At 40.2% G+C, this 27,578-nt stretch overlaps 2 protein-coding genes and 1 non-coding gene across 3 annotated transcripts in view; all 3 read right to left on the bottom strand.

Annotated features, from left to right (window-relative positions):
- Positions 1–4,408: 4,408 nt before the first annotated feature.
- On the bottom strand, positions 4,409–5,137 carry LOC134650557 (ubiquitin carboxyl-terminal hydrolase isozyme L3-like). Its single transcript, XM_063505513.1, has one exon. The coding sequence runs from the start codon at positions 5,128–5,130 to the stop codon at positions 4,447–4,449; it is 684 nt and encodes a 227-aa protein (XP_063361583.1). The 5' UTR covers positions 5,131–5,137; the 3' UTR covers positions 4,409–4,446.
- Positions 5,138–14,762: 9,625 nt separating this feature from the next.
- Trnat-agu (transfer RNA threonine (anticodon AGU)) lies at positions 14,763–14,835 on the bottom strand. Its single transcript has one exon. It is a non-coding gene; the product is annotated as a tRNA-Thr (tRNA).
- Positions 14,836–16,816: 1,981 nt separating this feature from the next.
- Positions 16,817–27,578, bottom strand: part of LOC134650059 (dedicator of cytokinesis protein 4) — a 78,666-nt gene continuing 67,904 nt past the window's right edge. Inside the window, exons 26-35 of the mRNA XM_063504882.1 lie at positions 25,369–25,510; positions 24,655–24,815; positions 23,768–23,875; positions 23,271–23,584; positions 22,176–22,265; positions 21,768–21,867; positions 21,146–21,324; positions 19,721–19,818; positions 18,715–18,867; positions 16,817–16,992 (exon numbers count right to left, since the gene is read on the bottom strand). Of these exons, the coding sequence (XP_063360952.1) occupies positions 16,817–16,992; positions 18,715–18,867; positions 19,721–19,818; positions 21,146–21,324; positions 21,768–21,867; positions 22,176–22,265; positions 23,271–23,584; positions 23,768–23,875; positions 24,655–24,815; positions 25,369–25,510 (1,521 nt within the window). The remainder of the gene's footprint in view (positions 16,993–18,714; positions 18,868–19,720; positions 19,819–21,145; positions 21,325–21,767; positions 21,868–22,175; positions 22,266–23,270; positions 23,585–23,767; positions 23,876–24,654; positions 24,816–25,368; positions 25,511–27,578) is intronic.

The following is a 27,578-nucleotide window of genomic DNA, read 5'->3' as shown; positions in this document are numbered from 1 at the left end:
ATTCGAATATTATAAAAAATAATAAAAGGAACGAGAAATCGGTTTATTATCGTTTTATTCAAAAGCTTTTTTCACATATTGCTAAAACTAATGATATTTTGCAGAAATCTACTTAAGTAATTGACTAGATTTTATCATCCTACTATGAGATGCCCACATTTTATAAAAACAAGTAAAACGCCAAAATTAGACGTATTCAATATTTCTAGATAGAACTTTTATTATAAATGCGTCGTTGCGTGAAATAATATAACTTTAACCATCCAAACACCTAGGTATGTAAGATTTTTTTCTATTAGGTAATTATTTTCCGATTTAAATTAACTTGTAGTCACTCAGAGGCCTGTAAAAAGGACTTTAATTCCATTGTATTTTGAATCTTTTTTGACTTTATTTGTTTTGGCAAGTTTTTATTCCTAATGGTCGGTTAATTATATAATATTGGAATATTTAAGGGAAAAAGTTAGTTGACTACTGGGTGGATTATTCGTCAGCTAAAAGTGCATGGTTAGATTACCTAGTCGGGCAGGTTTGGTATGATCAAATTTAGACTTCAAAAATTCGCTTAACGTACGCTTGTACTGAATAAACAGAATGACCCTTTAACTTAAAACTTACGCACCGTAAAAATAACATACTTTTTGATTTCGTTTTCTTTCAAATTGAGTTAGGTTTCACTGTATTCACGAAGTCTATTGAGAGGAATACAGTAAAAATATTATTTCCTTCGTATTTGGGTACCTACCGTTCCTCATTCACTGTAAATACCCGGAAAACACACAGAAACTGTAACTACAGCGGATAAAATAGATTTTTTTATAGTAATTAAAAATATTCGAATATTCGAAACCTGAGCGGTCGAATATTCGAATATCAAAACAGGTCGAATATTCGACAAATTCGAATATTCAAATATTCGAATTGCAAGCCCTACTCAAAATATATAAAGAATTTGTTAGGCAGGTACTCAATATCTTAAGATAATTTTATGCGTTTCTCTTAGATAACATTAAACTGGACTGGGAAAATGTTTTATAACTAAGTAAACTTCATAGCCATGCAGGTTACACGTGACACCACCTATAAAGAATTTAAGAAATGACCAGATGAAAAAACGTCATGATAACATTAAATCCAATCTCACGTCACGAGCGGACATCTACCTACATTTAATTTAGACAATTTACCGTTTCCGCGTCGTGCCTTACCGCTGCCGTTCGTGGAAATCGTAAACGCAACGCCGGCGCAAGATATCATCCCACATCACGTCTATACTCTTACACCGACCTACCTTCTTTCGGTAGGATTTCCGAATTTGAGCTCTATTTAAACGGCGGTGGGTTGCTTTTCTAATTATCTAGGCCACTGAAATAGGAGGTTGAGTAAGCAAGCAGTAGGCTTTCTATATACCCGTATATTTGGCAATGGAGAAGATGTTTTATTCATAAAGACGGTAATGTTCGTTGCGAATCCGCGATGTCGTACAACTATGATAAATTCAGCGACGATTTATAAACGTTGGCGAATTTCTGGTAGTTTTGTTGGAAAAAGCTTAAGTCCAATTTAAGAATAGAGTGATACCTACGAAAGCTTTTCTACTGGGACTTGGATAATGGGGAACTTTCAGTAGTCAATATTTCCATAAGATATTTCAATAAATAAAAAAAATAAAAATCTAACCAGCCACTCATTATTAGGCTGCTAGCTGAAATAATATAGCCAACTTATTAGCCTATATGTATTTTCAGAAATTACTTTGTAGTAGGTACTAAATCTAGAACTCCACTACCCTAAAGTAGAAAGTTCACAAGACTAATACCACTCCCCTATAATTGGAAACCATTCAACCACTCGCTCATTCAGACACCACGCCAGAAATCAATACACACTGCTTAAACGTTCCCTAGCCAGATGATTAGTATTACACCTAATTCCCAGATGGACAAGAAAGTAAAATCATATGAAATTATAAGACTTTACTACTATTTTACACTGAAGTGGGCTTCGAGCACAGACAGCTTATTAATACGCACTCGGTCAAAAGTTAACCGGGCTTAAGTCGCTCGCATCGCCCACGAAGATTCATCACAATCGTCATTATTCACACACAAATTATGTAATTTCAATAAATGGAGCTTATTGAATAGTGATGAGCGTCGGTAGGCCTGCGTAGACTCCCCGTCGCGAGCCTCGAGCTGCGACCCCAGAGCCTACCACCAGGGGAGTACCTCCTGATTTCATTATATCCATTGCCTCTTCAATACTGCTGTTAAAAATTTAAATATCTTACGCGTTCGCGATGAAAGGCGTACAATCCAAAACGATTTCCAATTCAAATCTCATATTTCAATGGTAGTTAACTCTCCCAATAAGCACTTAGATCCTCATTGTTGGTGTTGTGTCTAAAATAAATGTGTTCTGTTTGAATAAATCGAGCGGGTGCCGGCAGAGGTCGCGGCGAGTGTTAATGAATGTCCACTTTAGGTAGGTCCTGACTAATATAAAACGTGAGCTGCTTAAAACGATTAGAACTATGCATTTTTAAAATAGAAACGGAATGAGACAAAATGAGGAGTTTTTACACATGTGAGACGGACAGCATGATGGAATAAGGGGTAGTGTAGGGGTAGTGGACTACGGTACCTTAAAAATGAGACCACTCACAGATGCTTCAGGCCTTCGAACTCCTGTTCCTATGTTTTATAAAAATTATAAAAGATAGAACACCACTAAAAATATCTTAAGTAAAAAAGACGAAACTTATGAATAAGTAAAGCAAATAATATTCTGTTCTCACTCCGCGTTATGACTGATGACCGTGGCCAACACGGTTTGAGGTTGTGCTTGTTTTGCCCTTCTGTAATATTAATACTCCGTATACCTAGTTATACTTTTGCTTTAGAACTCTTGCTATGCATTAAGTTGGGTAGTACCTACCTACCTACCTACTTAAGTATCTAGTGGTAGGAAAAAAAGTCGAACAGATTTTTTCTAGTCAGCAATTGTTTGCGTGATTTATAAAGCGTTTTTAAACTTACCAAACAGTGAAGGCGTCAGGGACTGCCTTTGTGGAAATCCGTGGGTAATCTGAAGCAATTTGAGCATTTTTTTTATTTCGGTATATTAAAACAACCCTTATAAACCAGTTGCATTCAGTAGGTAATTGTGGTTTTCAAAAATCTGAAACAGTACACGTACCGGTTATTGTGAAACTGTACTCCGATATTCTATAAATACTTTTTAACCCATGAATTTTAGTTGAATACAAACACGATCCCCATTCAAGGTGCAACTGCCTCAAGGAATCCATCGAATTCCTCGCAGCGGCCGCGTATCGATCACCGCTGTACGCGGAGTGTAAACGTCAACAAAACGTCGCGCGCCCCAACCATCACACTTATCAAAACAGTACAAAACGCGGGTTGTTATCGATAGGGATCACCGCGACAAGCCTCTAAATCCGTTTTTTGTGGGTTGACATCGCGCTAATAATACTCATGAGAAAAATGCGCGCCGGACCCCCGTCATCCTCCTTTTGTTTTTAATTTCTACCTCAGTGGCACCGATTTAATTGGGCTCAACTCGAGCGAGCGCACCTCCGTATTTCACCTCGGCTCGCTTCATTTGAATATTTAAAGCATTTCGGGTCCCCGCCGTATTATTTTCTTTATTTACACATATTTATATATTTATTTCAGACCCGGCGTCATTTATTTGGTGACGTGACTTACCGATGTCGCGTCCTTCCCAGTATCGACATAGTTAACGCGGTGAATTCTCTGGCGTTCCATTTAAAAGTTTGAAGTTCCCCGTAGTTTTTCTTTTTGTCGCACCGGCTGCGGAGGCGCAACGCGGGCCCGGCCGCGTGTGGCGCGCTGCTCTTCGTTGTTTTCTCGTTCTCGCCAGCCTTTATCTTCAACAAGATTGCTCGTTTTTAAATGAAGTTATATCGTCCCGATTGAACACCGGACCAAGAAGGCGAGGCGAATTTTTAATTAGTTTCCAAAGATAGAGAATTCTAAGGAGGAATGCGGGAGCCGTGTTGCGAGAGTGCGCCGATGTCTTAATTGAGACGTGAACATAGCGTTTCGAACACCGAGATGCGATTTGTTGAATACGGAAAGATTAATTATGAATGGAAGTCTTAAATCGACAGCCGGTGCAAGCGGCCAAGTTGCGCGTATTCGCTAATGAAGAGAATTAATGAACGCCATTTTTCGTAGTGCCATATCGAAGAATCGCGTGACGCCGGCGAGCGCGCGTCACTGCCGACGATTATTTCATTAGCGATGATACTTTCATCGCAAAAGAGAAGAAAAAGGTTGGCTAATGGCATGGCTGACTAAAATTACTTTAAACACATAATACATGTAATAAGCGCGTTTTAATTATAACAATTTTTAGGGAAGAAAAATAAGTGTTTAATTAACAAATAAGTGGTAGGTATTACTGAGCCGGTACTAGAGCCACAACATTGAAACCAATGTTGTCTGGTTCTCTTTCGATAAATTCACGGCAAACCTTAGCGGCGTCCTCCAAGACCCTTTCTGGAGTGGTGGGTCCATGGTCGATAGGCTGGTCCTTACGCCCGTCCAACTCGTACAGATGGCCGTCCTTATGAATGAAGGTGACGAAGTGGTAGTTCACAGGTTCTTCGGTTTGCCCAGCTTCGTGGCTAGAGGTGCGGACTAATTGTTTGTAAGCCTCTAGGATCGCAGTAGATCTTTCTAGAAGCTCTCCTTTGGCCGCGGAGTTCAGGTCTTGGGCTTCATCAATGTAATTCTTCAGAAGCCCATCAGCGAGTTGTATATTATGGACGTTGTTGGCGATACTGTGTACGAGCGCAATGGTGCCGCACACGTTACTTAGGACTTGTTTAAGATGGAAGACGTTTTTAGGAGGCTCTTCGGCCGTGGTTCGCAACTGGGATTCTTCTATAGTGCGGTGCACTTCGTAAGCTTCCGAGAGCGGGAACAGCAGGACCACGGCAAGAACAGGTCGCGGCACCCATCCCAGGGCCTCGTCTTCGAGCCCTATGACGTCCACCATCCGCCAGTTATCGGGTACCCCTAACTTTTGTAAGTACTTGTTCATGGTATCGGGGTTCGACTCCATTGGAAGTGCTTCCATTTTTATTGAAAATCAATGGCAGCAAAAATTTGAAATATTTTATTCAGCAGTTTAAGATTGTCAATGTCAATCAGTTTCTTCTCAGACTGACGATGTTTGTCAGGTTTGATACAAATGAAATCCAACAAAAAGGTATAAACCATGAATCTAGTATTTTAACTGGATCGGGCATGATGGGTGGGGGGAAATTACCGAACGGGATAGATTTATGTATCTTTCAGTAAGAGTAGCAGCGAAAGCGCTATTATTGTTTGCCCTTGTCACAGTCTCACTTTTTTTTACTCCGCACCGTAAATTAGTATGGATTATGGTGGGCAACAAATAAATTCGACCAATCATAGTGTCGCATTGCGTATGTTTTGTCCCTCACGGAGGCACGCATATACCACTTCTATAGGATCCTACCTTCTATGGTATAAACCCATTATATTTACTTATATTATACTTGCTTATCTAATACCTTATTTAAACGAGCAACTCTTGTAAGTAATTTATTGATATCTATCTATCTATATCTATCTAATCTAATACCTTTAAACGAGCATTTCTTGTATATTTATTTATTTATATGTAGGTATACATATTTTGGGGATGTCGGGAACGGCTCTAACGATTTCGATGAATGTTGCTAAGTATATGGGGGTTTTCGGGGGCCAAAAATCGATCTAGCTAGGTTTTATCTCTGGGAAAACGCGCATTTTTGAGTTTTTATATGTTTTCCGAGCAAATCTCGGTCTCCCAGATATTACCTATTAATTATGTTATGTGACATTTTATTATTTCAAAGTTGTAACTATAGGTCGTTAAAGGACTTTCTCATTTTAAACATAGACAGAGAGAATCATACTATCTTTGTCTTACACTAGTATAAGCACCCAAAAGAAAAGGATCAGTATTTTTTATACCTAATGACATATTTTTAAATCGAACTTTTTATGTTTATTCTACTCATATAATAAATTATTATTAATAATAATGAGCTCCTTCGATCCTACCTAATAGAGAAAAATGTGTCTCAAAATATCCACACATATTTTCCATACCGTCACCGTCATACACAGTCTATGAAAAATGGTATCAAAATGAGAGAAAAATCTTCAGACACTTTTTTCCTCTTATTATCGAAGCTGGTGATTCTGAGAATAAAATATACCTACTTAATAGTGCACCTTCAAGTAAAATCTGTGTACACAACACTTTTTGTTTAATTTGGAAATATAAATATTAGGTAAGTATGTTAGTACAAAATAGAAAACGAAAACCAATGTACTATTGTGGGCCAAATTGGGGCCAAAATGTGAATAGGTACACCTACCTATAATAGCAGTTGATAAAGTGAAATAGTTATTTTCGATACAAGTGCGAAAAAGAGGAAATTCGAAACGAATGGCGATAAATTAAAACACGACCGAAAGGGAGTGTTTTAAATCGACACGAGTTGCGAATTACCTATTCGCACGTGTATCGAACAACGTTTTACAGTACATATGGCAAAAGTTTCGACATCTCACGAAAAGTGCTATTTTACGCACTAGTGCGGAAAAGTAGCCCCATATGTACCTACTGTAAAAGTGTTTACTGTACATTGCACTCATACCTACTGATGAAAAACAAAACGCAATCCATTTTAAGTGCCTAAAGCTGGCCATACACACTAGGGTATGCCTGCACAGTTTTACCTGTACAGTTAAACTGCACAGGTAAACCCTAGCTGGGTGGAGCACACACACGGCAGCGGTAAACCTGCACAAACTCTCAGTTGTGTAGCCATGGCACCGTCGTCAGCTGTGCTTGATGTTGACGCAGCACTATTAACGTTATTGTTTTTAATTATAAAGCGCAAGAAAGACAAAAAATAACGAATAATAAAAGTTGTTCAATATGAGTATAACCTACATTATCCACACCTCAGAGTATGGTCAGACATATGGTACCAAATCACCATTCAAGTCATTCAAGTCATTCTTCAAGTCTAAAAAAATAATACAAGAATAAAAACATGTTTTATCATCAGGGAATTAGGCAGGGCTCTGATTTATAAAGTTAAGTTGTACAGTTCAAGAGCACACAGGTAAAAAATATCTATTTTCATATTCGCGCAGGTCAACTGTGCAGTCATAGAAAACTGCACAGTCGAATGCCACACACGCTCCTTTTTACCTGCGCAGTTGAACTGTACAGGTAAAACTGCGCAGGCGTACCCTAGTGTGTATGGCCAGCTTAATGCATACCTATATTAAGTAGGTACGTATTAATGGTGTGATATTTAACGCCAAGGTAAACAAATACAATAAAAAGGTACTTACCTACAGACAGCAAAACAAGCGTGGATGGTCACGACGTAGCGTCTACCTATAAAACGGCAATAAAACTAATGAATTCAGAATCATTCCATTTTTTATAGCTGTGAGATGGACCCGCTTACAAGAACTGAAAACATATTTCTAACAAAACAGATAAAACTAGGCGTACTAGGACCATTTGTGTAAATTATTTCTTTCTTTGACTTTAGAGCTGCTTGCTTACTGTCTTGCTTACTTTAGGCAGTTAACTAACGCGGAATTGCTGAGCCTTTTATAAAAAATACCCATTTTGGATCACAGACACGACGTTTATAAGAGCGCAAGAGAAATTGAAGTGTTATCAATAAAATATACTTCTACAGCCTTTTAATTATTACATACCTAGGTAGGCATGATCAAATAAGTGCCGGGCTAGCACATGACTTCGGGCCAGTCATAGTCAGATACAGTAATCGCACCCGCAAAATAGACTACCCGTCCCTCTTTAATACAATTCGAAAAAGACGGATATCTACTTATTCTATCTCGCGGGCGAGATACTGTCGCGCCAATCATGTGCTAGGCCTGCTGAATAATATAAGTAATATAAGTTGTGCTGTTATATTTCAAAGTTCCCATTGCTCATTTTCCGTGCTCATCAACAAACCAGCTTGATAGGTTTGCCAAACTACTTGCAGCTCAATCAGACACAATCAAGCAAGGTAGGTAATTAGGTATATAGGCATCTACCTACACAAAAGGTACAAAAAATCGCTCGCGCTACACAAACACCTAAATGTGCACCTAAAGCTATTTAAAGACAAAACGATAGCAGGTTATGGTCACCACACTTACCAGACGCAGCATTCTATTTAATACAATTATTTCTTTTCCGTCCGTAATCGCACTTGGTGCAAGCGAGTTCACGCGGATCACAGTAGATAGCGCATTGATGTGATCTTATCACCGTATTGACACCAGCCATAATTGATATTAATTGCAAGATGCAGGACATGCAGGTGCTTTTTGCCTCGTCACGTGCTCGGGGTATTTATGAAATTTCGTTTTTATTAATTTACTGTTGCTGTTATTAAGGGTGCACGTTCAGTTTCGAAGACAAATCGTAACTACCCGTAAATATATATTTTTTTAATTTTCGGATTTTCGTTTGCTGGTAAGCACGAAAGGTGCCATTCTATCTAGAGTTAGACCAATATAAGTCTGCAGCGATTTTGATAACCCGGACAGTCCGAAGTGATTTAATTTCATAGATAAAGTGTTATTCCTACGCAGAATCACGAGCTTTTTCGAGGCAAGATTGTATTACCATTCCGTTACCATTTTTTTCATAAACTTTGTACTTATGACAGTAATGGAATGGAAGGAACGAAAAATGTATGGACATATTGGGACACTTTTTTTCTCCTATTAGGAGCGAAAGAGCACCGAGAAGAGATAAATATAATAAAAATTCCCAAATCTAAAAAGTGTAGTAGGAGTATACAACTTTATATAAAATGGCCCAAATAAGAACGTTACTCCCTTGTAACAAATAACTATATAAATGTACCTACATATTTACTTTCTACGTGTTTGAATGGCTACCGTTACTCAATCTACCAACAGAGCGAAAGCTGAAGTTCACGAGGCTTCATTATACATCTTCCCTAACCATTTTATAAGTTATCACCCGGGACAACTTTGTCCAATATAGGTCGACTAGTACCTATAGATATCCTCCGCGAGTGTTACATAAGTTATAACACTCTATACGGGTCCGCCCGCCATTCTGGTGTGTAAGTGAGACAGCGCTATGCTCGTATATCGCGGGTCATCGCCCATCGCGCAACCAATTTGAAGAACGCCTTATGAACCTTGTTGAACCTGAAATCCAAATTTCTTTGTAGGATAAAAATATGACTTTATGAAGCAGAAAATAATAGGTTACCAAATCAATAGCGCCGTGGCTCGCTCCAAAATAAGTATAACTTGCACGTAACTCCGATTACATTACACCGTGTTGTAACACCAGGTCAGAGCTTCACTCTTATTAAGGCGTCACATTTTGTCAAACAACGTCCATTAGGGCAGCCGGGGCGGGGCTGTCGGTAATAGTCATCATTAGAGATAAGTTGATATTAAAGACTGTTAATCTAAAAACACGAGCATAACTAAAGCGGAGTGTGAGCTCTGAGGCCCTACAGTACGGCATCTTTCTCTTTTACTCTAATTAGATTGCCAGACAATGATGCCCTCGATCTGCAAACATCGGTGTTCGTGGTAGATCCGCAGCGACCAAAAAGTGCAGTTCAAGAACTGTGTCTCACTGACGCAAGATGTTATTTATCTAATCTCATGTTGGTATTACTTTACTCAAAACGAGATGCGATGCGACTCTGTAATTTTCATGGCCCGTATTGATCGAGCCAGACATTGACACAGGCCTGAGTAATTCCGGAAAACCCCAGCTCACATGGCTATCGTTAGTTAATAAAGACCTGAAAGGTCTTATATTAGACAAAATGCCTACCTAGACTAGCCATAATACATATAACCAAACAAACGGTAATTTTAAGAATAAGAATAAAATAAACTCATTCTGACACTTATTATTAATATTTTAACAATTTTTAAAAATGCTTACAACAACAATAAGGCACGTTGCTTATTTTAATGATTAACAGTCTTCACAAAGAACTTGTCTCGTCGTCACGTAAGAACAAAGGTCTGCAGATGACTTACTAAGTATACATCCAGGCTCCACTTAAAGAGCTTGTAAAGAAAATTATAATGTTTGAGTAGCTTGTGAGTAGCCATTTACCTTTTTCTGCAATTATAGCTATCGACGTTTTAAAACCTGTTGGATGGACTTAACAGTGTATCTAATTTAATTCTTAGCCTTTGCTAGCTTCGTGAATATTAATGAATTAAGTTCTTTTTAGGGTTCCGTACCTTAAAAGGAAAAAACGTAACCCTCACTCGTGCGTCTGTCCCCCCCCCCCCTCCTTTATCTCCGAAACGAGTGGGTCTAAAATTTTGAAAAAAATACATAAAGGGCGTTTTTTTTTAAAGTTGTCCCCTACACTTTTTTTTTTAATTTGGGATTTTTTATGTTATTTCTACTCAGAATCACAAGCTCTTTCTATCCTAATAGGAGAAAAAAAGTGTCCCAAAAATACCATACATTTTTCGATCTTTCCATTCCGCGACCGCCATACAAAGTCTATGAAAAATGGTGACGGAATGGAAATAAAAACCTTAGGACACTTTTTTTCTCCTATTAGGATAGATAGAGCTCGTGATTCTGAGTAGAAATAACATAAAAATTCCAAATTTGAACAAAAAAGTGTAGGGGACAATTTAAAAAAAAACGCCCATAAATTAGTTCTTTACCTATAAATGACAGAAAAACCTATTAGAAATGTGTAGTCAAGCGTGAGTCGGACTTAATGTACGGAACCCTTGGAACGCGAGTCCGACTCGCACTTGGCCGGTTTTTTATGGACTTCTATGTATCTAATCTAATACCTTTAAACGAGCAATTCTTGTATATTTATTTATATATTTATTTATTTATATGTATATATATTTCGGGGATCTCGGGAACGGTTCTAACGATTTCGATGAAATTTGCTATATGGGGGTTTTTGGGGGTGAAAAATCGATCTAGCTAGGTTTTATCTCTGGGAAAATGCGCATTTTTTTTTATATGTTTTCCGAGCAAAGCTCGGTCTCCGAGATATTAATTTTTTATTGCACACCGCACACAGCTTACAATATAATATTGTATATTTGGAGATTAAAATCAAACAACTTTTACGATCCATTCTATAGGTATATTTATTTCGACCGTTTGAATTACAAATGGCTACATGTCTTCACTATTTAATAATTTCCATTTAATTTAAGACTAAGCTTTGTACTTAACATTGCATTGGCCTCCACTAGACGCTAGTTTATACACCAATCATTCCATCCATATTCTACACCAATCATAAACAGTGAAGTGCAAGTTCTTACAGCCAAACGAAATTTTATTATTATTTTATAATATCAATAATACTGATTGCGACTTACATCAGTTGGCGATTTGTAGGTATTTCATGACTTTATAAATGTACAAGTCTTATCGACAATGTCAAGTATTTCAAAAACACTATATAAACGTAGTTAAGGTTAGAGCTCGATCGCTAAGTCGCCTCGCTGCTTTTACACTATTTTGATATAACGCTGAAACACCTTGACAATAGAAATAGTTAATTTATGTGCAAAATTCAATCAGTGCCATAAAATAGCCGATAGGAAGTTCGAACAGTCTGAAGAAATCTTAGTGGAAGACCGTAGCATCTATGCGAAATAATCGATTTACTAAATAAGAAATCCAAATAATAGTTATTAAGATTACAAAAATAGCCGAATCATTTTTGGTTTAATTACGAATAAGGTTTTAGCTATATGGAATAATGATAATAGTCTATCCTAATGAGATAATACATTAAAGTAATACAATAATCACTTGTCTACATACAAACTATCAATAATATCAGTCAAATTCATTCCAACTTAGGTAACTTAGTCATTATTAAAAATGTTAAGCCTGATAATATGCACATAACATAAATACATATTTAATTGTTTCATTGTATAATCGATGAGTTAGACATATTAAGCACCGAGCACAAAAGAAAAAAAACCGGCCAAGTGCGAGTCGGACTCGCGCACGGAGGGTTCCGCACCATCAACAAAAAATAGAGCAAAACAAGCAAAAAAACGGTCACCCATTCAAGTCCTGACCCCGCCCGACGTTGCTTAACTTCGGTCAAAAATCACGTTTGTTGTATGGGAGCTCCACTTAAATCTTTATTTTATTCTGTTTTTAGTATTTGTTTGTTATAGCGGCAACAGAAATACATCATCTGTGAAAATTTCAACTGTCTAGCTATCACGGTTCGTGAGATACAGCCTGAGCGCCTACCGCGAACCACGTTCGACGTGTTGCCTCTCTGTCACACTTATGTACGAACTTATAAGTGCGACAGAGAGGCAACACGTCGAACGTGGTTCGCGGTAGGCGTTCTGGTGACAGACGGACGGACGGACGGACGGACGGACGGACGGACGGACGGACGGACGGACAGCGGAGTCTTAGTAATAGGGTCCCGTTTTTACCCTTTGGGTACGGAACCCTAAGAACATCCCATTATTTTAAATCTGTTTTCGATAAACTATTTGAAATAAATAACAGGATTTTTCCACGGCCAAGGCTAAACAAGGATACCTATATATTTGTTTTTTTTTATATTTTCATTCAGTTGGTGGAAAATAAATTTATTTCTATTTGTTTTCAAAAGTGTATCGTGCACGTTTAATTTCTTCAACGTGCAGGATTATGCGCATAATATGTCTGACTGCATTTACGATTAATGATATTGAAAGATATCGATATATTTTTTTAAGTTTGTTTCCAACCTAATGTCACGATGGCTTTAATCCCAATATGTTAACCCCCTTGTAGATTCCTGTTTTTATAAATTACACGGTTTTGGAATTATTTTTGCGGCTCGTTCCTAGTAGACGTTTCTACCACCTTTAACACTAGCTAGAAACAAACTTAAAAAAACCTATTTAGGAACACCTTTTATTACTTGGTTATGATGCTGAACATCGAATAGACATAAGTGTCCATTGCTTACTTACTATACCAACATGCATGTACTAACCAAATTGTATTAGTTACGAGTGTATAATAACATATGAATAAACATGTATATTGTTCGTTGAAAACGTCAACTTAACAGCTAAGTCTTAAGAGTACAAGATAAAAAAACTACGGTATCGAATAGAAACGTATAAAAATATCACGTTATCATGAAAACCTGTGTAAGAAGTCGGAAATATGTGTTATTCGCACATTTTATTTTAAAGAATGCCTAAAAATTTGTATAAATGCGTTAATTTAAAGTCATCTCAAAGAGAAATTCATAAAACATTCGAGATCTAAACTTAAAGCCGAAAAATTAAATGACAATCATATTTATCTAAATCTAAATCACTTTTAATTTGGAATATGTATCTCACATCAATTTAGTAATATATTTAGTTAGAACATTAAATGTAAAAAGATCGTATAAAATCTCCAAAACACTGAGAAATTAATTTATAAAATAATGAAAAAATTGCACCATTATGAGGTCTATAAATTGCAGGTATTTCCCATACGTTCATGAAAAGAAAGACATTGTTATTATAAGTTATAACACTGGGTTGGTAAGTACTCGAGATGAAACTCTTAGGCCCACTTGCACCATTCCACTAACCCGGGGTTATACAGTTAAACCGTTAACCCAGTGTCAAATTGTACTGGTAACCATAATAACTCCATGTTTAACCGATTAACCCCGAGTTAGTAGAGTGGTGCAAGAGGGCCTTAATGAGTACCTTGACATATGGAAAAAACGGGATACATCTTTTATTGCTTGCTGCCAACAGCGTTGAATTCTCAAGCAAATGTTATATAGCTGGTCAACCAAATCTTGTCAGTAAAAAAAAAGGCGCGAAAGAAATTCAAATTTTCTATGGGACGATATCCCTTCGCGCCTACATTTTTCAAATTTGCCGCCTTTTCCTACTGTCAAGATCTGGTTGACCAAGTATATTTAAACACTATTGTATGCATTTAACCCTTTCTCAGGCCGCACCAATCTACAAGGTTTTTCCAAAAAATCCAAATATTAATATAAAATTTTTCTAATAATTTCGGCTTTGATGATTAATTTGAAGACAAGTCACTTTTCCCAAAAATGAAATAAAATTTGAACCTTAAATTGGAATTCTAAAATTGAAATTCTTTTGGCGCGAGTGGTCGGTAAATCGCGCTATGCTGAAAAAGGGTTAATAATGCTGCCAATTTCTAAATTGTTGTCAATATAGGATTGTGAAGACTTCATTATTGCCTATATTTTTCTGATGCAATAAAAAAAATGCTTGTAACGTATACTTGGTCAACCAGATCTTGACAGTAGAAAAAGGCGGCAAATTTGAAAAATGTAGGCGCGAAGGGATATCGTCCCATAGAAAATTTGAATTTCGCGCCTTTTTTTACTGACAAGATTTGGTTGACCAGCTATATTTAGAAAATTGCTTTTAATCAGCCTTAGTGGAAATGGTATGAATATAGTTGAGCAGTAGCGGAAGAACATTTAAATAAAATTGAATAATATTGGATTGTATTGTCACAAAGTAAAATTGTCTTATAATTAACTACATAATTAAATTAATTTTGTATTAAGCAGAAACGTCTGCGAACGATGCTGTTAAGCTTCGAAATAAATTAAAAGTGGAAAAATTCACTGTCTTGGGTGGGACTTGAACCCACGACCACTGGATCACTAGTACAGTGCTCTTCCAACTGAGCTACCAAGACCGTACCGTTAATTTATTTTGAAGCTTAACTACATAATTGATTGCGCGTTAATAATTTCATATACAATTATTACGAGAAAATCTACATTCAAGTGTAACTTAATACCGTGAAACCTGCCAGCTTTTACATGTCTCTGAAATGCTGTTTCTAGCTTAAGCGTAATTTTACCATGTAGATTTTCAAATCCCTTGTTTAATAAGGTATTGAAAGAGTATCCATATTTTCATGTTAAAAAAATTGTAGGTACATTAATTTAGTTTGAGAAATAATTAACGTAAACTTCCAATGTATATAAGTTAAATTGCACAATAAGTACTATTTGGCAGATGAACAATTAACTTAAACCACCGCACTTCAATGGTTTTTTTGCAAAAACACTCATTAAAATAATTAAAGTTATATTTTTGGTCCTGAACGGTGTAAAAAAATAATAAACCTACGTAACTAAGCATTGGAGAACAGTAGACAAAACGTAACAATAGCTTTTCAGGTTTGACGGTGTACACGGAATCTATACAAGTATACATATAAATTATCTAAAAAAAAATTCAAATATAAATACATTTTTTCTCAAATAAAATAAAATGATAAAGTAAAATGTCTGCACAAACACCAAAACAATTCCTAATACAAATCTCCATGTCATAATCTTCTTATATCTAATAAATTCTCAGAGCTACCATTAAAATGATTATCTTTGCTACCGCAAAATAAAATAGCGGAATTTCACGTATCTACATTAGTGGAACGATTTATTCGATTTTGGCGATGTATCTCTGAGTTTTTATTTTATTCTGTATCACGTATCATATGGCCCCGGTTAAAAACGAAAGGTATATAGCTAAGAAATAAAACGTCACAAATCACACTTCGCAGTTACACCTCTAAAATGAATGATATGCACGCCTAATTAAATAATACATTTACTAATGCTATATATCTAGCGAATACGATATTACCCAATAAAAAGGAATATCTCATAATACAAGCTTAAAGTTACGAGTTGCAGTGACGGAGTAAATTTGAGAAGCAATCAGGCGCCCTAAAATCATTGCTATATATTTATTGTAGGCGCTAATCGTTCTAACGTTTTTGACGGGCAACTTTGAACTTTAATCTCGATGTCACAGGATTTAAATTTAAAATATAGTTTGGCAGGATATTTTAGACTAAGTGTAAGGCCTGAGTGGACGCTCGAGTTGGGCGTGCAGCGGGGCGGGGCGTGCGGCGTGCATGTTAAACAAATGCAAGCGTATAGGAGCGGCCTTAGTACACGCTGCTCAAATCACTTGTGAGCCCGACGCCACGTTGCACGCTCCGCCGAACGCTCCGCTTCGAGCGTCTACTCAGGCCTTACACTAAAGCTTAAGCTGGAGCTCTAGCGTATTTAAGGAAGCCTAGCCTGAGATTTTGTTTTAAATGTTCGATAAGTTCTCCTAAACGGCTTAAGCTTTGGATTCCTCCGAAAACGGTGCCGTCATATGACGGCCGTCATATAGCGGCCGCAAAAGACGGCCGTCTTTACGGTGGCGACATGTGGAAAGTACCACGGCGTCATAACACACCGTCATCCACCAAGGTCAAAGCGGCAAATTTGAAAAACGTAGGCGCGATGGGATAATGTCCCATAGAAAATTTGAATTTCGCGCCTTTTCCTACTGACAAGATTTGCTTGATCATCTATAATTTACTTGGAGGATGAAATATCATCAGAAGAGGAAAATAATCGTAGTACGGAATCATTTATTCAAATCTCGTGTCATTTATTCAAAATGGCGTCACCGCTATCTAATAAAACGTTCACGAAACTATCGACACCGTCATGACGGCCGTCATCTTACGTTACGTTGACAGTCAACGTAGGAAACCGCGCCATCTTGTTTACATAGACAACGTTCTAGTGACGTCATTCAACGCTATATAGCGGCCGTCATATTACGGCACCGTTTTCGGAGGAATCCAAAGCTTTACCTAGTTGGAGTTAGCAGTTGGTCTCGCCGTTTTCGTGGTGTCCCGAGTCGAAGCTGCTGAGATGGCCGAGCCCCTTAGGCGGGATGGGAGGCGGGGTCTCGCCCTCGTCCACGTGCAGAGGCTCTGACATCATTGAGATTATTTCCTCGTAGCGCAAAGATTCCACTGTCAAGTCGAAATCTGAAACTAAAAACTTTTTATTAGTTTCACAGAAAGGTAGGTGTTTTATCCGGTTAAGGATTTTATTAAAACATCACATAAGCTAAAGAACATAAAATATCCAATAAACAGTGATAATTAAGCAGGGGCCTGTTTGTCGGAAACAGTTTTTATATCGAACACAAATGTGTAATAATTAGTAATGTTCGTACTGTTCTGTTTTCCACAACCGCATTAAAAAAACGCCAACAACCCAACTATTGTTAGCGTTTCCTTAATGCGGTTGTGGAATCAAATTTGTAGAAAAAACAAGAACTGTGTTTTAGTGCTTTCAATTACATACTATAAATCTATTCTTAAATTGCATATATCTTTTACAATCAGGTCTTTGCTTCCTAATAAAACGTTGTGATTGTTTTATAAAGAGGAGCCGATTCGATTGGTTAAGTCGGTACGCTATTATCAGTATTAGGGCTACCGCACTCTGTAACGTGTTTTGGGCGCTATAGAAAATGGCGTCGCTGCGCGGTTGCGCCAACGTTGCGTCTCGCAGCAGCCACAGAGTTAAGCTTTGGATTCTTCCGAAAACGGTGCCGTCATATTACGGCCGCTATATAGCGTTGACTGACGTCACTAGAACGTTGTCTATGTAAACAAGATGGCGCGGTTTCCTAGACGGCGTTACGTTACGTTGATTGTCAACGTAACGTAAGATGACACCCGTCATGACGGTGTCGATAGTTTCGTGAACGTTTTATTAGATAGCGGTGACGCCATTTTGAATAAATGACACGAGATTTAAATAAATGATTCCGTACTACGATTATTTTCCTCTTCCGATGATATTTCATCCTCCAAGTAAATTATAGATGATCAAGCAAATCTTGTCAGAAGGAAAAGGCGCGAAATTCAAATTTTCTATGAGACGTTATCCCATCGCGCCTACATTTTTCAAATTTGCCGCTTTGACCTTGGTGGATGACGGTGTGTTATGACGCCGTGGTACTTTCCACATGTCGCCACCGTAAAGACGGCCGTCTTTTGCGGCCGCTATATGACGGCCGTCATAAGACGGCCGTCTTTTGCGGCCGCTATATGACGGCCGTCATATGACGGCACCGTTTTCGGAGGAATCCAAAGCTTTAGGTTAGGCGCCGACGTCCTCGGGACGCTAGGGTGGTGTCGTGTATAGCTCATTAAAATTAAGCATGTTAGTTTTAAGCGTTTTTATTATGTTTTATGTACCCTTTACTTTCATGTGTATTTTTAACTTATATTGTGTTATTAATCATATTATTTGTGTTATATGCCTAGATTTAAGTCAATTATGTTCCTAATAAATATATTTTACCCATTCCCCAATCAAATGTAATAGCGTAAGCTTATTGGTCGAATAAAGGAAAACTGACTCTGCACGTAACACCCACGTCTTAAGTAGGCGTGGCCTAAGTGGCTATGGTGGGGCGCGCGCCTATAAATACCGCCCCCCGCCGTGGTAGCTTACTCACTCATCACTACATACTACTACAGGCGACATATGCCTTAACACGTAACATATTAACCATATATATGTGTTCTTATTAACATACTAACCCACTAACCCGGTAATGGTGGTATTGGAGGTACGGCAAGCGGACTTCAAAGGTATCCTGGCTGGCGCGTTCCTGAGTGCTGTTTCTTCTCTTCTCGCAGAACTACAATTCAACTTCAAAACTACAGTCTACGCTCCACAGGTGGGGTGACGGTTACCGTGGTGTCGGCGGTGGTCGCCGGCGTTGGTGTAGTTGTGGTCCACGCTGACGCCGGAGTCGCGCGCGTCGTCGCCGCGCTCCCCGCCCGCCCGCTCGTCGCGCGCGCGCCGCGGCACGGCCGGAGGCACCTCCGTCCAGGACCGCGCCGAACCTGCAGTGTATAAGCTAGCTAGCAAGCTAGTTCTTTAGATGTGCAGTCAAGCGTGAGTCGGACTTAATGTGCCCTTGGAACGCGAGTCCGACTCGCACTCGGCCGATTCTTTTTTCAGGGAAGCGGAGCTATTCAGTGTGCAATACAATGAGTCGTTCGTGTTGTTATAGTTTGTAGCTTTCTAGTAGACCCCGAAGGCTTATCCTATTGTCTATTGTTCAGTAAAACCGCACGTGCTACTTACCTGCAAAAAAGGGTCCTAATTATTCTATTTGGCACCTGAGCGCGGGCTAGTCCAACGCTCAAAAAAACAGTGTAGGTGCGCTCTCCGATAACGCGCCTTTGTTACGCATCTCGATGACACATTTTAGACTGGTTCTGTAGCGTTCGACTCGCCGGCACTCAGTAACCTAAGTACCGATTTTGTATGCCGGTGGTTGTGGCACGTGGCACGAGCGGTTTTTCTTAACAATAGACAATAGGATTAGCCTTCGGGGTCTATTAGAAAGCTACAAACTATTTTTTTTTTATAACAACACGAACGACTCATTGTATTGCACGCTGAATAGCTCCGCTTCCCTGAAAAAAGAATCGGCCGAGTGCGAGTCGGACTCGCGTTCCAAGGGTACATTAAGTCCGACACACGCTTGACTGCACATCTAAAGAACTAACTTGTGTACTTTTTTCAATATTTTAGACCCAGTTTCCCACCCTTTTGGGTGGGAACGGTCGGACAGACGGACGCCCGAGTGATCCTATAAGGGTTCCGTTTTTCCTTTTGAGGTACGGAACCCTAAAAAGGCGGCGTACTGACAAAAAATTGATGTGCTGAACTAGTTTTCTGATAATGTACCTGAGACTCGTGGCGGCAGCGGCGGCGCGTCGCCGGGTTCGCTCCACGACGCGCGGCTGTGCCGGCGCGTCTCCACCGCATCGCTGTCCAAAGAGTCGCTGAAAATATTCCACTTCATTTATCATCATCTTCCTCGCGTTGTCCCGGCCATTTGCCACGGCTCATGGGAGCCTGGGGTCCGCTTGGCAACTAATCCCAGTAATTGGCGTGGGCACTAGTTTTTACGAAAGCGACTGCCATCTGACCTTCCAACCCAGAGGGTAAACTAGGCCCGTATTGGGATTAGTCCGGTTTCCTCACGATGTTTTCCTTCACCGAAAGGCGACTGGTAAATATCAAATGATATTTCGTACATAAGTTCCGAAAAACTCATTGGTACGAGCCGGGGTTCGAACCCGCGACCTCCGGATTGAAAGTCGCACGCTCTTACCGCTAGGCCAGCCAGCGCTTTCACTTCATTTATATATAACCATTTTGAAGACTGATTATATGTCTTCCGTAAAAAATAATTGCTAAAAAACGTGACAGATTGAAAACTTAATACAGGCGAGACTTTAATTGAGCGATCAAATATTCTAAGCCTGAAATAAATACTTAACAATAGTAATACCAATACTTAGGGCACTGGTATAGCATTGCGATCAGGCGTGTGAATCTGAAGAGGGTCTCTATTGTTTCCCAAAAAGTTTTAAATCATAATGTATTGTTTGCCCGCATTTTCGTTAGTCATAATTCATTTAGGTCAAAAACGCGTCACTTTTCAAGATTGCCATTAACCAAACCTAACCTATCTATAGGATAACCTTACGAAAATCCTGAAAAGTTTACGGTTTCAGTTTTATGACTAATGATAATATGACAAACAATGCATTATGACTTAAAACTTTATGGTAAACAAAGAGACCCCCTCTGAAGGTCGTGGGTAAGAAACTTGGCTCGTAGCTATAATATTCTTTTAAAGTTACGACCGAAATATAATTTGATATTCAATAGTTGCCCCGCGGTAAAAGAAAACATTGTCATAAAACTGAACTCAACCAACAAGGCCTAGTTTCCCGTGTTATAAAATCAAATAGCAATTGCTTTCGTGCAAACCAACGCATCTAGGATTAAGTTGTCCAAAGCGGGCCTCAAGCTCTATTAGGATGTCACTGGATAAGCGCTAATTTATAGAGGAGTTAATACCGATGTCCAAATGATTGGACACTTAATACGACACGACCACTTCTTTAAAGCTATCCTGGAGGAACGGATAGGACGCAAGCGGGGTAAAGGAAAACCCAGACGCAGCTTTCTAGACCAAGTGAAAGAGAAAGTGGGGGTCGTGTCGTATCAGAAAGTCAAAGAGCTGGCGCAAGACAGGGAATGCTGGAAGATACTCCACCGACAAGAGAATAACTCTTAAGTTAATGATGATGATAATACCGATACTTGTCGAGTGGAGGCCGAGTAGGACTCCTGGGGTCTCCGGACTTGGGCCTCGAAGGCAGGGGCGGCGCGGACTTGATCATGGAGTCGTCACCATCACTCTTATCACCGCTCAATGGCAAACTCGTTGACATTATGCTCTCCGGTCGTGGTTCGACGCAATCCTCTAGTGAGTACTGAAATAAAATGTCACTGATTAAGTAAGACTACAAAAACAAGATTAAACTTAGGGTAGTGTACTGGTTCGAAACCAAGATGACAAACGTTTTCAAAAATGTATCTGCATGGAAAATGCAAACGAAAAATCACGTGATCATTTATTTATGTTTTGATTGGCGTTCTCTATAAACCATTGCCACTTGGTACTGGGTAGCTGTATGAGTACTATTACCCAAAACGTAGGATTTTTTTTGTCGATTTAAAAAAAAAAAAAAAAATTGTCTGCAAAGGGAATGCGTGAACAGTAGGAATTATGTAATGGAGTCGTGTCAATGCAAGGCTATTAAATTTCAATTTCGGCCTCAAGATGGTGTACGAGAGTCTTATAGTGATTAGAATTTATAGCGATAATAAATTAGATTGTGAGACAATGAAGTGGTATCATGTATGAATTACTTACGATAGGTTTGTTATACAGATGGCCATCCTCATAGAAGTTGTCATTCTGTTGTATACTCTGCGATCGTTTATCCATCTGCGGCACTGGAGGTAGCGGGGTACTGAAAAGTATATATGACAACGTTTCATTTTTGTGCGTTATTTTTTCCTCAGTCTACAAGAAATAGAAGATACGTCATGCATTCGGATAGGTGGGCTTGTGTGGCCACAAAGTGCCAGGACGTAGGCGGGATAAACTCAAATGAAGATGACACAACTTAGACACATTTCTTATCAGAAATTGTTCGAAAGAAGAACAAAATCGGTAGTCGAGGATATAGAGGCGAGAGGTATCCCAGAGGTGTCCCAATACTTGCCAAGTATTGGGACACTCAAACAAAGAGGTCAGGAAAAGGTAATGGATACTTACTTGACAATGCTTTCTGACATCTGTCGCCTAGCTCTGGCCAAGCCAGGCCCAAGGTTTTGCCTCAGCTGATTGAATCGTTCCACGAGTCGCCTGCAAAATAGATCAATCTGATTATCTTCATCCGCCAGTGGGACTATGCGTGAATTTTTAAACGAGCGACGATGCCATGAGAATGACGATAAACAAGTAATATTTATAAACGACAGGGATAGTATTTAGCTACTAAAGAGTGAAATCTTCACAGGTACAAATGTTTTTATGACGAACTCACTATGTAAAACATTGACATCTTCCGGCGCCAACCGTCCATGCAGAGTCAATCCCGTATTTACAACTGCCAGCTGCGAGGCCACAGGCCGTATGTGCTTGGCCGCCGTAGCGGCCTCCCTCGGGAACTCGGACGTGACAAACGCTTGCGCTTCATTTAGCAATTTAAATTTAGGTATTGGGAAAACTCACCTGTGCAATAGTTTGACATCTTCCGGCGCCAGCCTTCCATGCAGAGTCAACCCCGCGTCTACAACTGCCAGCTGCGAGGCCACAAGCCGCCTGAGCTTGGCGGCCGCGGCCGCATCCCTCGGACTCGCAACCCGCGCGAACTCGGACGTGACAAACGCTTGCGCTCGCATTTTTAGTGCAGCAGTTTAAATTTAGGTATCGAGAAAGCTCACCTATGCAAAGGTTTGACATCTTCCGGCGCCAGCCTTCCATGCAGAGTCAACCCCGCGTCTACAACTGCCAGCTGCGAGGCCACAAGCCGCCTGAGCTTGGCGGCCGCGGCCGCATCCCTCGGACTCGCGGTCCGCGCGAACTCGGACGTGACAAACGCTTGCGCTCGCATTTTTAGTGCAGCAGTTTAAATTTAGGTATCGAGAAAGCTCACCTATGCAAAGGTTTGACATCTTCCGGCGCCAGCCTTCCATGCAGAGTCAACCCCGCGTCTACAACTGCCAGCTGCGAGGCCACAAGCCGCCTGAGCTTGGCGGCCGCGGCCGCATCCCTCGGACTCGCAACCCGCGCGAACTCGGACGTGACAAACGCTTGCGCTCGCATTTTTAGTGCAGCAGTTTAAATTTAGGTATCGAGAAAGCTCACCTATGCAAAGGTTTGACATCTTCCGGCGCCAGCCTTCCATGCAGAGTCAACCCCGCGTCTACAACAGCCAGCTGCGAGGCCACAAGCCGCCTGAGCTTGGCGGCCGCGGCCGCATCCCTCGGACTCGCGGTCCGCGCGAACTCGGACGTGAGGAAGGCTTGCTCGTATTTGGTGATGCCGCCCTGCACGTTGGCGTCGATGGTGCCTTGCAGCCGCATGGAGAAGGGGTTGATGTTGCGCGTCGGGTCTGCGGTGTACTGGGATATTAGGCCGCGGAGTTCGCGCTCCGTTGACTCCATGGTTTCGCAGGCGAACTGAAAATTGTTGAAGGATATATTGTTTTATTAGGACATTCTTAATGTAGAGTATAGCTACGGCTGCCTTTACGTATACGAGTCATGATTGCCGCATTTCGCACACGGTGGCTATAGTATATTCTAGTATTAAATCTAAGAATAGGTAAGTAGGTAAGTGTATGCTATAAATTTCAAGCTTACTTCAACCGGAGGGATTTCTTCAACTGATCTTGATACAACTTCAGACCACCTCAGAATGCCGGGAAGCGTGTTTTCGGTTACCAACGTTGTTCTTTCAATCCAGAGACTCTGAAAATGGAAAATAATTTATACATTTAATTAAAAAGGCAGATTGTTCGAAATTATACTAAAGATTTTGCTTGACTGTATGGAGAGCTTGTTAGATGAAACATGTTGGACAGCTAATTACAGATTTTTTTATTGGTAATAAAAAAGGACTAATGTTGTTAGAATAGCAACACAATAGTGACCCTCGGCAGTTAATCTCTTGTCTGTGTATTAAAAGAATCCTGGCCAAATATTTAGTCATCTTTTTGCATTTTTTTAGTACGAGTTTGCCGTTTTATACATCACAAACGGCGCTTGAACCCGCGATTTTTGACCACAACACACATATAATAATATAGCCTTTTATTTCTACATAATGTTACATTTCATTGTTTATATAATATGGTATTTGGATATTGCATGTTTGTTTTATGTGGATCCCTTATGGGTGAAGGCCGCCTCCATATCCTTCCAGCGTTTCCTGTCCCTTCCTAGTATTTTATATTTACAACACACATATGAAAGGTTAATTCGTATAGTTTAGAAGGGTGGATCAACTATTTCTTGTTGTTATTCTGTCCGGTCAGCCAAGAGACAATAGTAGCATAGTTTGTTAGAAGACATTGTACATCACCTTCTTCTGACACGCTTGGTAGACGACCCTCAATGGAAAGGGTTTATAAGTATCACAAAAAAGCGTTTTTGGTGAATTTAAATGCCTAAAAATCAGGTTTTAAAGAGTGACCCAGGAGAACGTAACCATGGCAACGAGTGACAAGGTTGATTCACCCAGAACACACTTTGAACTCGTTATCCTTGTCTATAGGAGGCTTGTGCAGCGGGCGGTCGCACAGGAAGGTGTTGACGTCATTACACGCGTAGAACCGCCGCGCCTGCTCCGGCGCACCCGGGCCCCACTGCCGCCGCGCGGCCACCGGCTTCACGTTGCAGATCTGGATGTCTGCAACACACACATGTTCAACTGTTTACGTATACAGCAACCCTTCTAACCAGGGATCGGATACCGGTATTTTTTGTATGGGAACGGAAACGGTATTTTTTCGTTCTTTGCTAATTACTTCATTTCTAATTGGCCAATCTAATAACACGAAGTCGTAACCTAAAAACACAACTGAGTCCTACATTTCGAGTATAAAATAATTCGAAAAATATGGTTATTTCTAAGTTTTTGCAAAAAACCGGTTCCGATCCCTGCTTCTAACGCATATGTTGGCACTATGATATATGACAGAAGTAAACTACATTATGCGACATGATAGAAATTAAAAATCGAGTTATAAATGATGAGATCCGAACAGGAAACATCTGTATTTTTTTACAGAAATTAAATGAATTATGCATTTTGGAAAGTTCTTCTTGGGATACTTTGAGACGTTTTCTAGATCGGTCTATGTGGAAATTATCACTTAAATTATAGAAATTTTCCTAGGCCCACTAAGAGATGCGACCTTAGGACATTTTGTAAGATTGATATATAATATTTGTGCACTGACATTGCGAGTCGTTAGCGATGATAGAGTCGTCTGGCGGTGTGTTGCGCATCATAATGTGCGCAGCGACGTATTCTGACTGCAGACGCTGCGTAAACGCGCCGATGCGCTCATAGTCGTAGCCGCGATACACGAATTGCTTGTTCTGTAAAGAGAAAACATACATATTATACGTAACAACACGTTTCACCACGCATCAGCTTGGTGTTCCGTTCCCGACCCAGTACTTTTAAGCTGCTTCTTTGCCTCATGAAATAAACGCTACCTACCCTATAAATTGTAATAACTTACCCTATACTTTTTAGCCATACACGACTGTTATATTATAGTACATTGTGATACGAGTGTGATACGTTGGTCGTTACACACGATGCGAAATTGTAATGATGAATAAGAAAGCCGATGTGTGTAATGACCAATGCACATGCGTTTCATACGACGTTTTTCAACACACTTGCGAGGAAAAATAAGAAATTTCATATTAATCAAATGTTAATTGTTAATAGTCAAACACTCAGGTTTAGTCGCAGCTGAATAGTTGATTCAATCAAATTGCGAATTTTCATGCACCACGTGTAATAAATTATTGACTTACCCTCACAAACAGCGGATATCCTTTTCCGTAGAACCCGACCCTGAAATACTCGGGTTCCGGGCGAAGTTGCGTCAGTATCGAGTCCAGGAAAGTCGCATGGGTTCGCAGGCAGTGAGCGAGACGTGCGTAGTCGTAATTATTACTTACTCAGGATTACTATGGAGACTACATTAATGACTTACCCTCACAAACAGCGGGCACCCTTTTCCATAAAAGCCAACCCTGAAATACTCGGGTTCCGGGCGAAGTTGCGTCAGTATCGAGTCCAGGAAAGTCGCATGGGTTCGCAGGCAGTGAGCGAGTCGTGCGTAGTCGTAATTATTACTTACTCAGGATTATTATGGAGACTACATTAATGACTTACCCTCACAAACAGCGGGCACCCTTTTCCATAAAAGCCAACCCTGAAATACTCGGGTTCCGGGCGAAGTTGCGTCAGTATTGAGTCCAAGAAAGTCGCATGGGTTCGCAGGCAGTGAGTGAGTCGTGCGTAGTCGTAATTATTACTTACTCAGGATTACTATGGAGACTACATTAATGACTTACCCTCACAAACAGCGGGCACCCTTTTCCATAAAAGCCAACCCTGAAATACTCGGGTTCCGGGCGAAGTTGCGTCAGTATCGAGTCCAGGAAAGTCGCATGGGTTCGCAGGCAGTGAGTGAGTCGTGCGTAGTCGTAATTATTACTTACTCAGGATTACTATGGAGACTACATTAATGACTTACCCTCACAAACAGCGGACATCCTTTTCCGTAGAACCCGACCCTGAAATACTCGGGTTCCGGGCGAAGTTGCGTCAGTATTGAGTCCAGGAAAGTCGCATGGGTTCGCAGGCAGTGAGCGAGTCGTGCGTAGTCGTAATTATTACTTACTCAGGGTTACTAAGGCGACTTCAGGAATGACTTACCCTCACAAACAGCGGACATCCTTTTCCGTAGAACCCGACCCTGAAATACTCGGGTTCCGGGCGAAGTTGCGTCAGTATAGAGTCCAAGAAAGTCGCATGGGTTCGCAGGCAGTGAGCGAGTCGTGCGTAGTCGTAATTATTACTTACTCAGGATTACTATGGAGACTACATTAATGACTTACCCTCACAAACAGCGGACATCCTTTTCCGTAGAACCCGACCCTGAAATACTCGGGTTCCGGGCGAAGTTGCGTCAGTATAGAGTCCAGGAAAGTCGCATGGGTTCGCAGGCAGTGAGCGAGTCGTGCGTAGTCGTAATTATTACTTACTCAGGGTTACTAAGGCGACTTCAGGAATGACTTACCCTCACAAACAGCGGACATCCTTTTCCATAAAAGCCAACCCTGAAATACTCTGGTTCCGGGCGAAGTTGCGTCAGTATAGAGTCCAGGAAAGTCGCATGGGTTCGCAGGCAGTGAGTGAGTCATGCGTAGTCGTAATTATTACTTACTCAGGGTTACTAAGGCGACTTCAGGAATGACGACTCACCCTCACAAACAGCGGACATCCTTTTCCATAAAAGCCAACCCTGAAATACTCTGGTTCCGGGCGAAGTTGCGTCAGTATTGAGTCCAGGAAAGTCGCATGGGTTCGCAGGCAGTGAGTGAGTCATGCGTAGTCGTAATTATTACTTACTCAGGGTTACTA

The sequence above is a fragment of the Cydia amplana genome, chromosome 8 (assembly GCF_948474715.1).
Source record: "Cydia amplana chromosome 8, ilCydAmpl1.1, whole genome shotgun sequence".
Taxonomy (NCBI): domain Eukaryota; kingdom Metazoa; phylum Arthropoda; class Insecta; order Lepidoptera; family Tortricidae; genus Cydia; species Cydia amplana.
The sequence above is the reverse complement of the archived record's forward strand: the minus strand, read 5'-3'. Positions and strand labels throughout refer to the sequence as shown.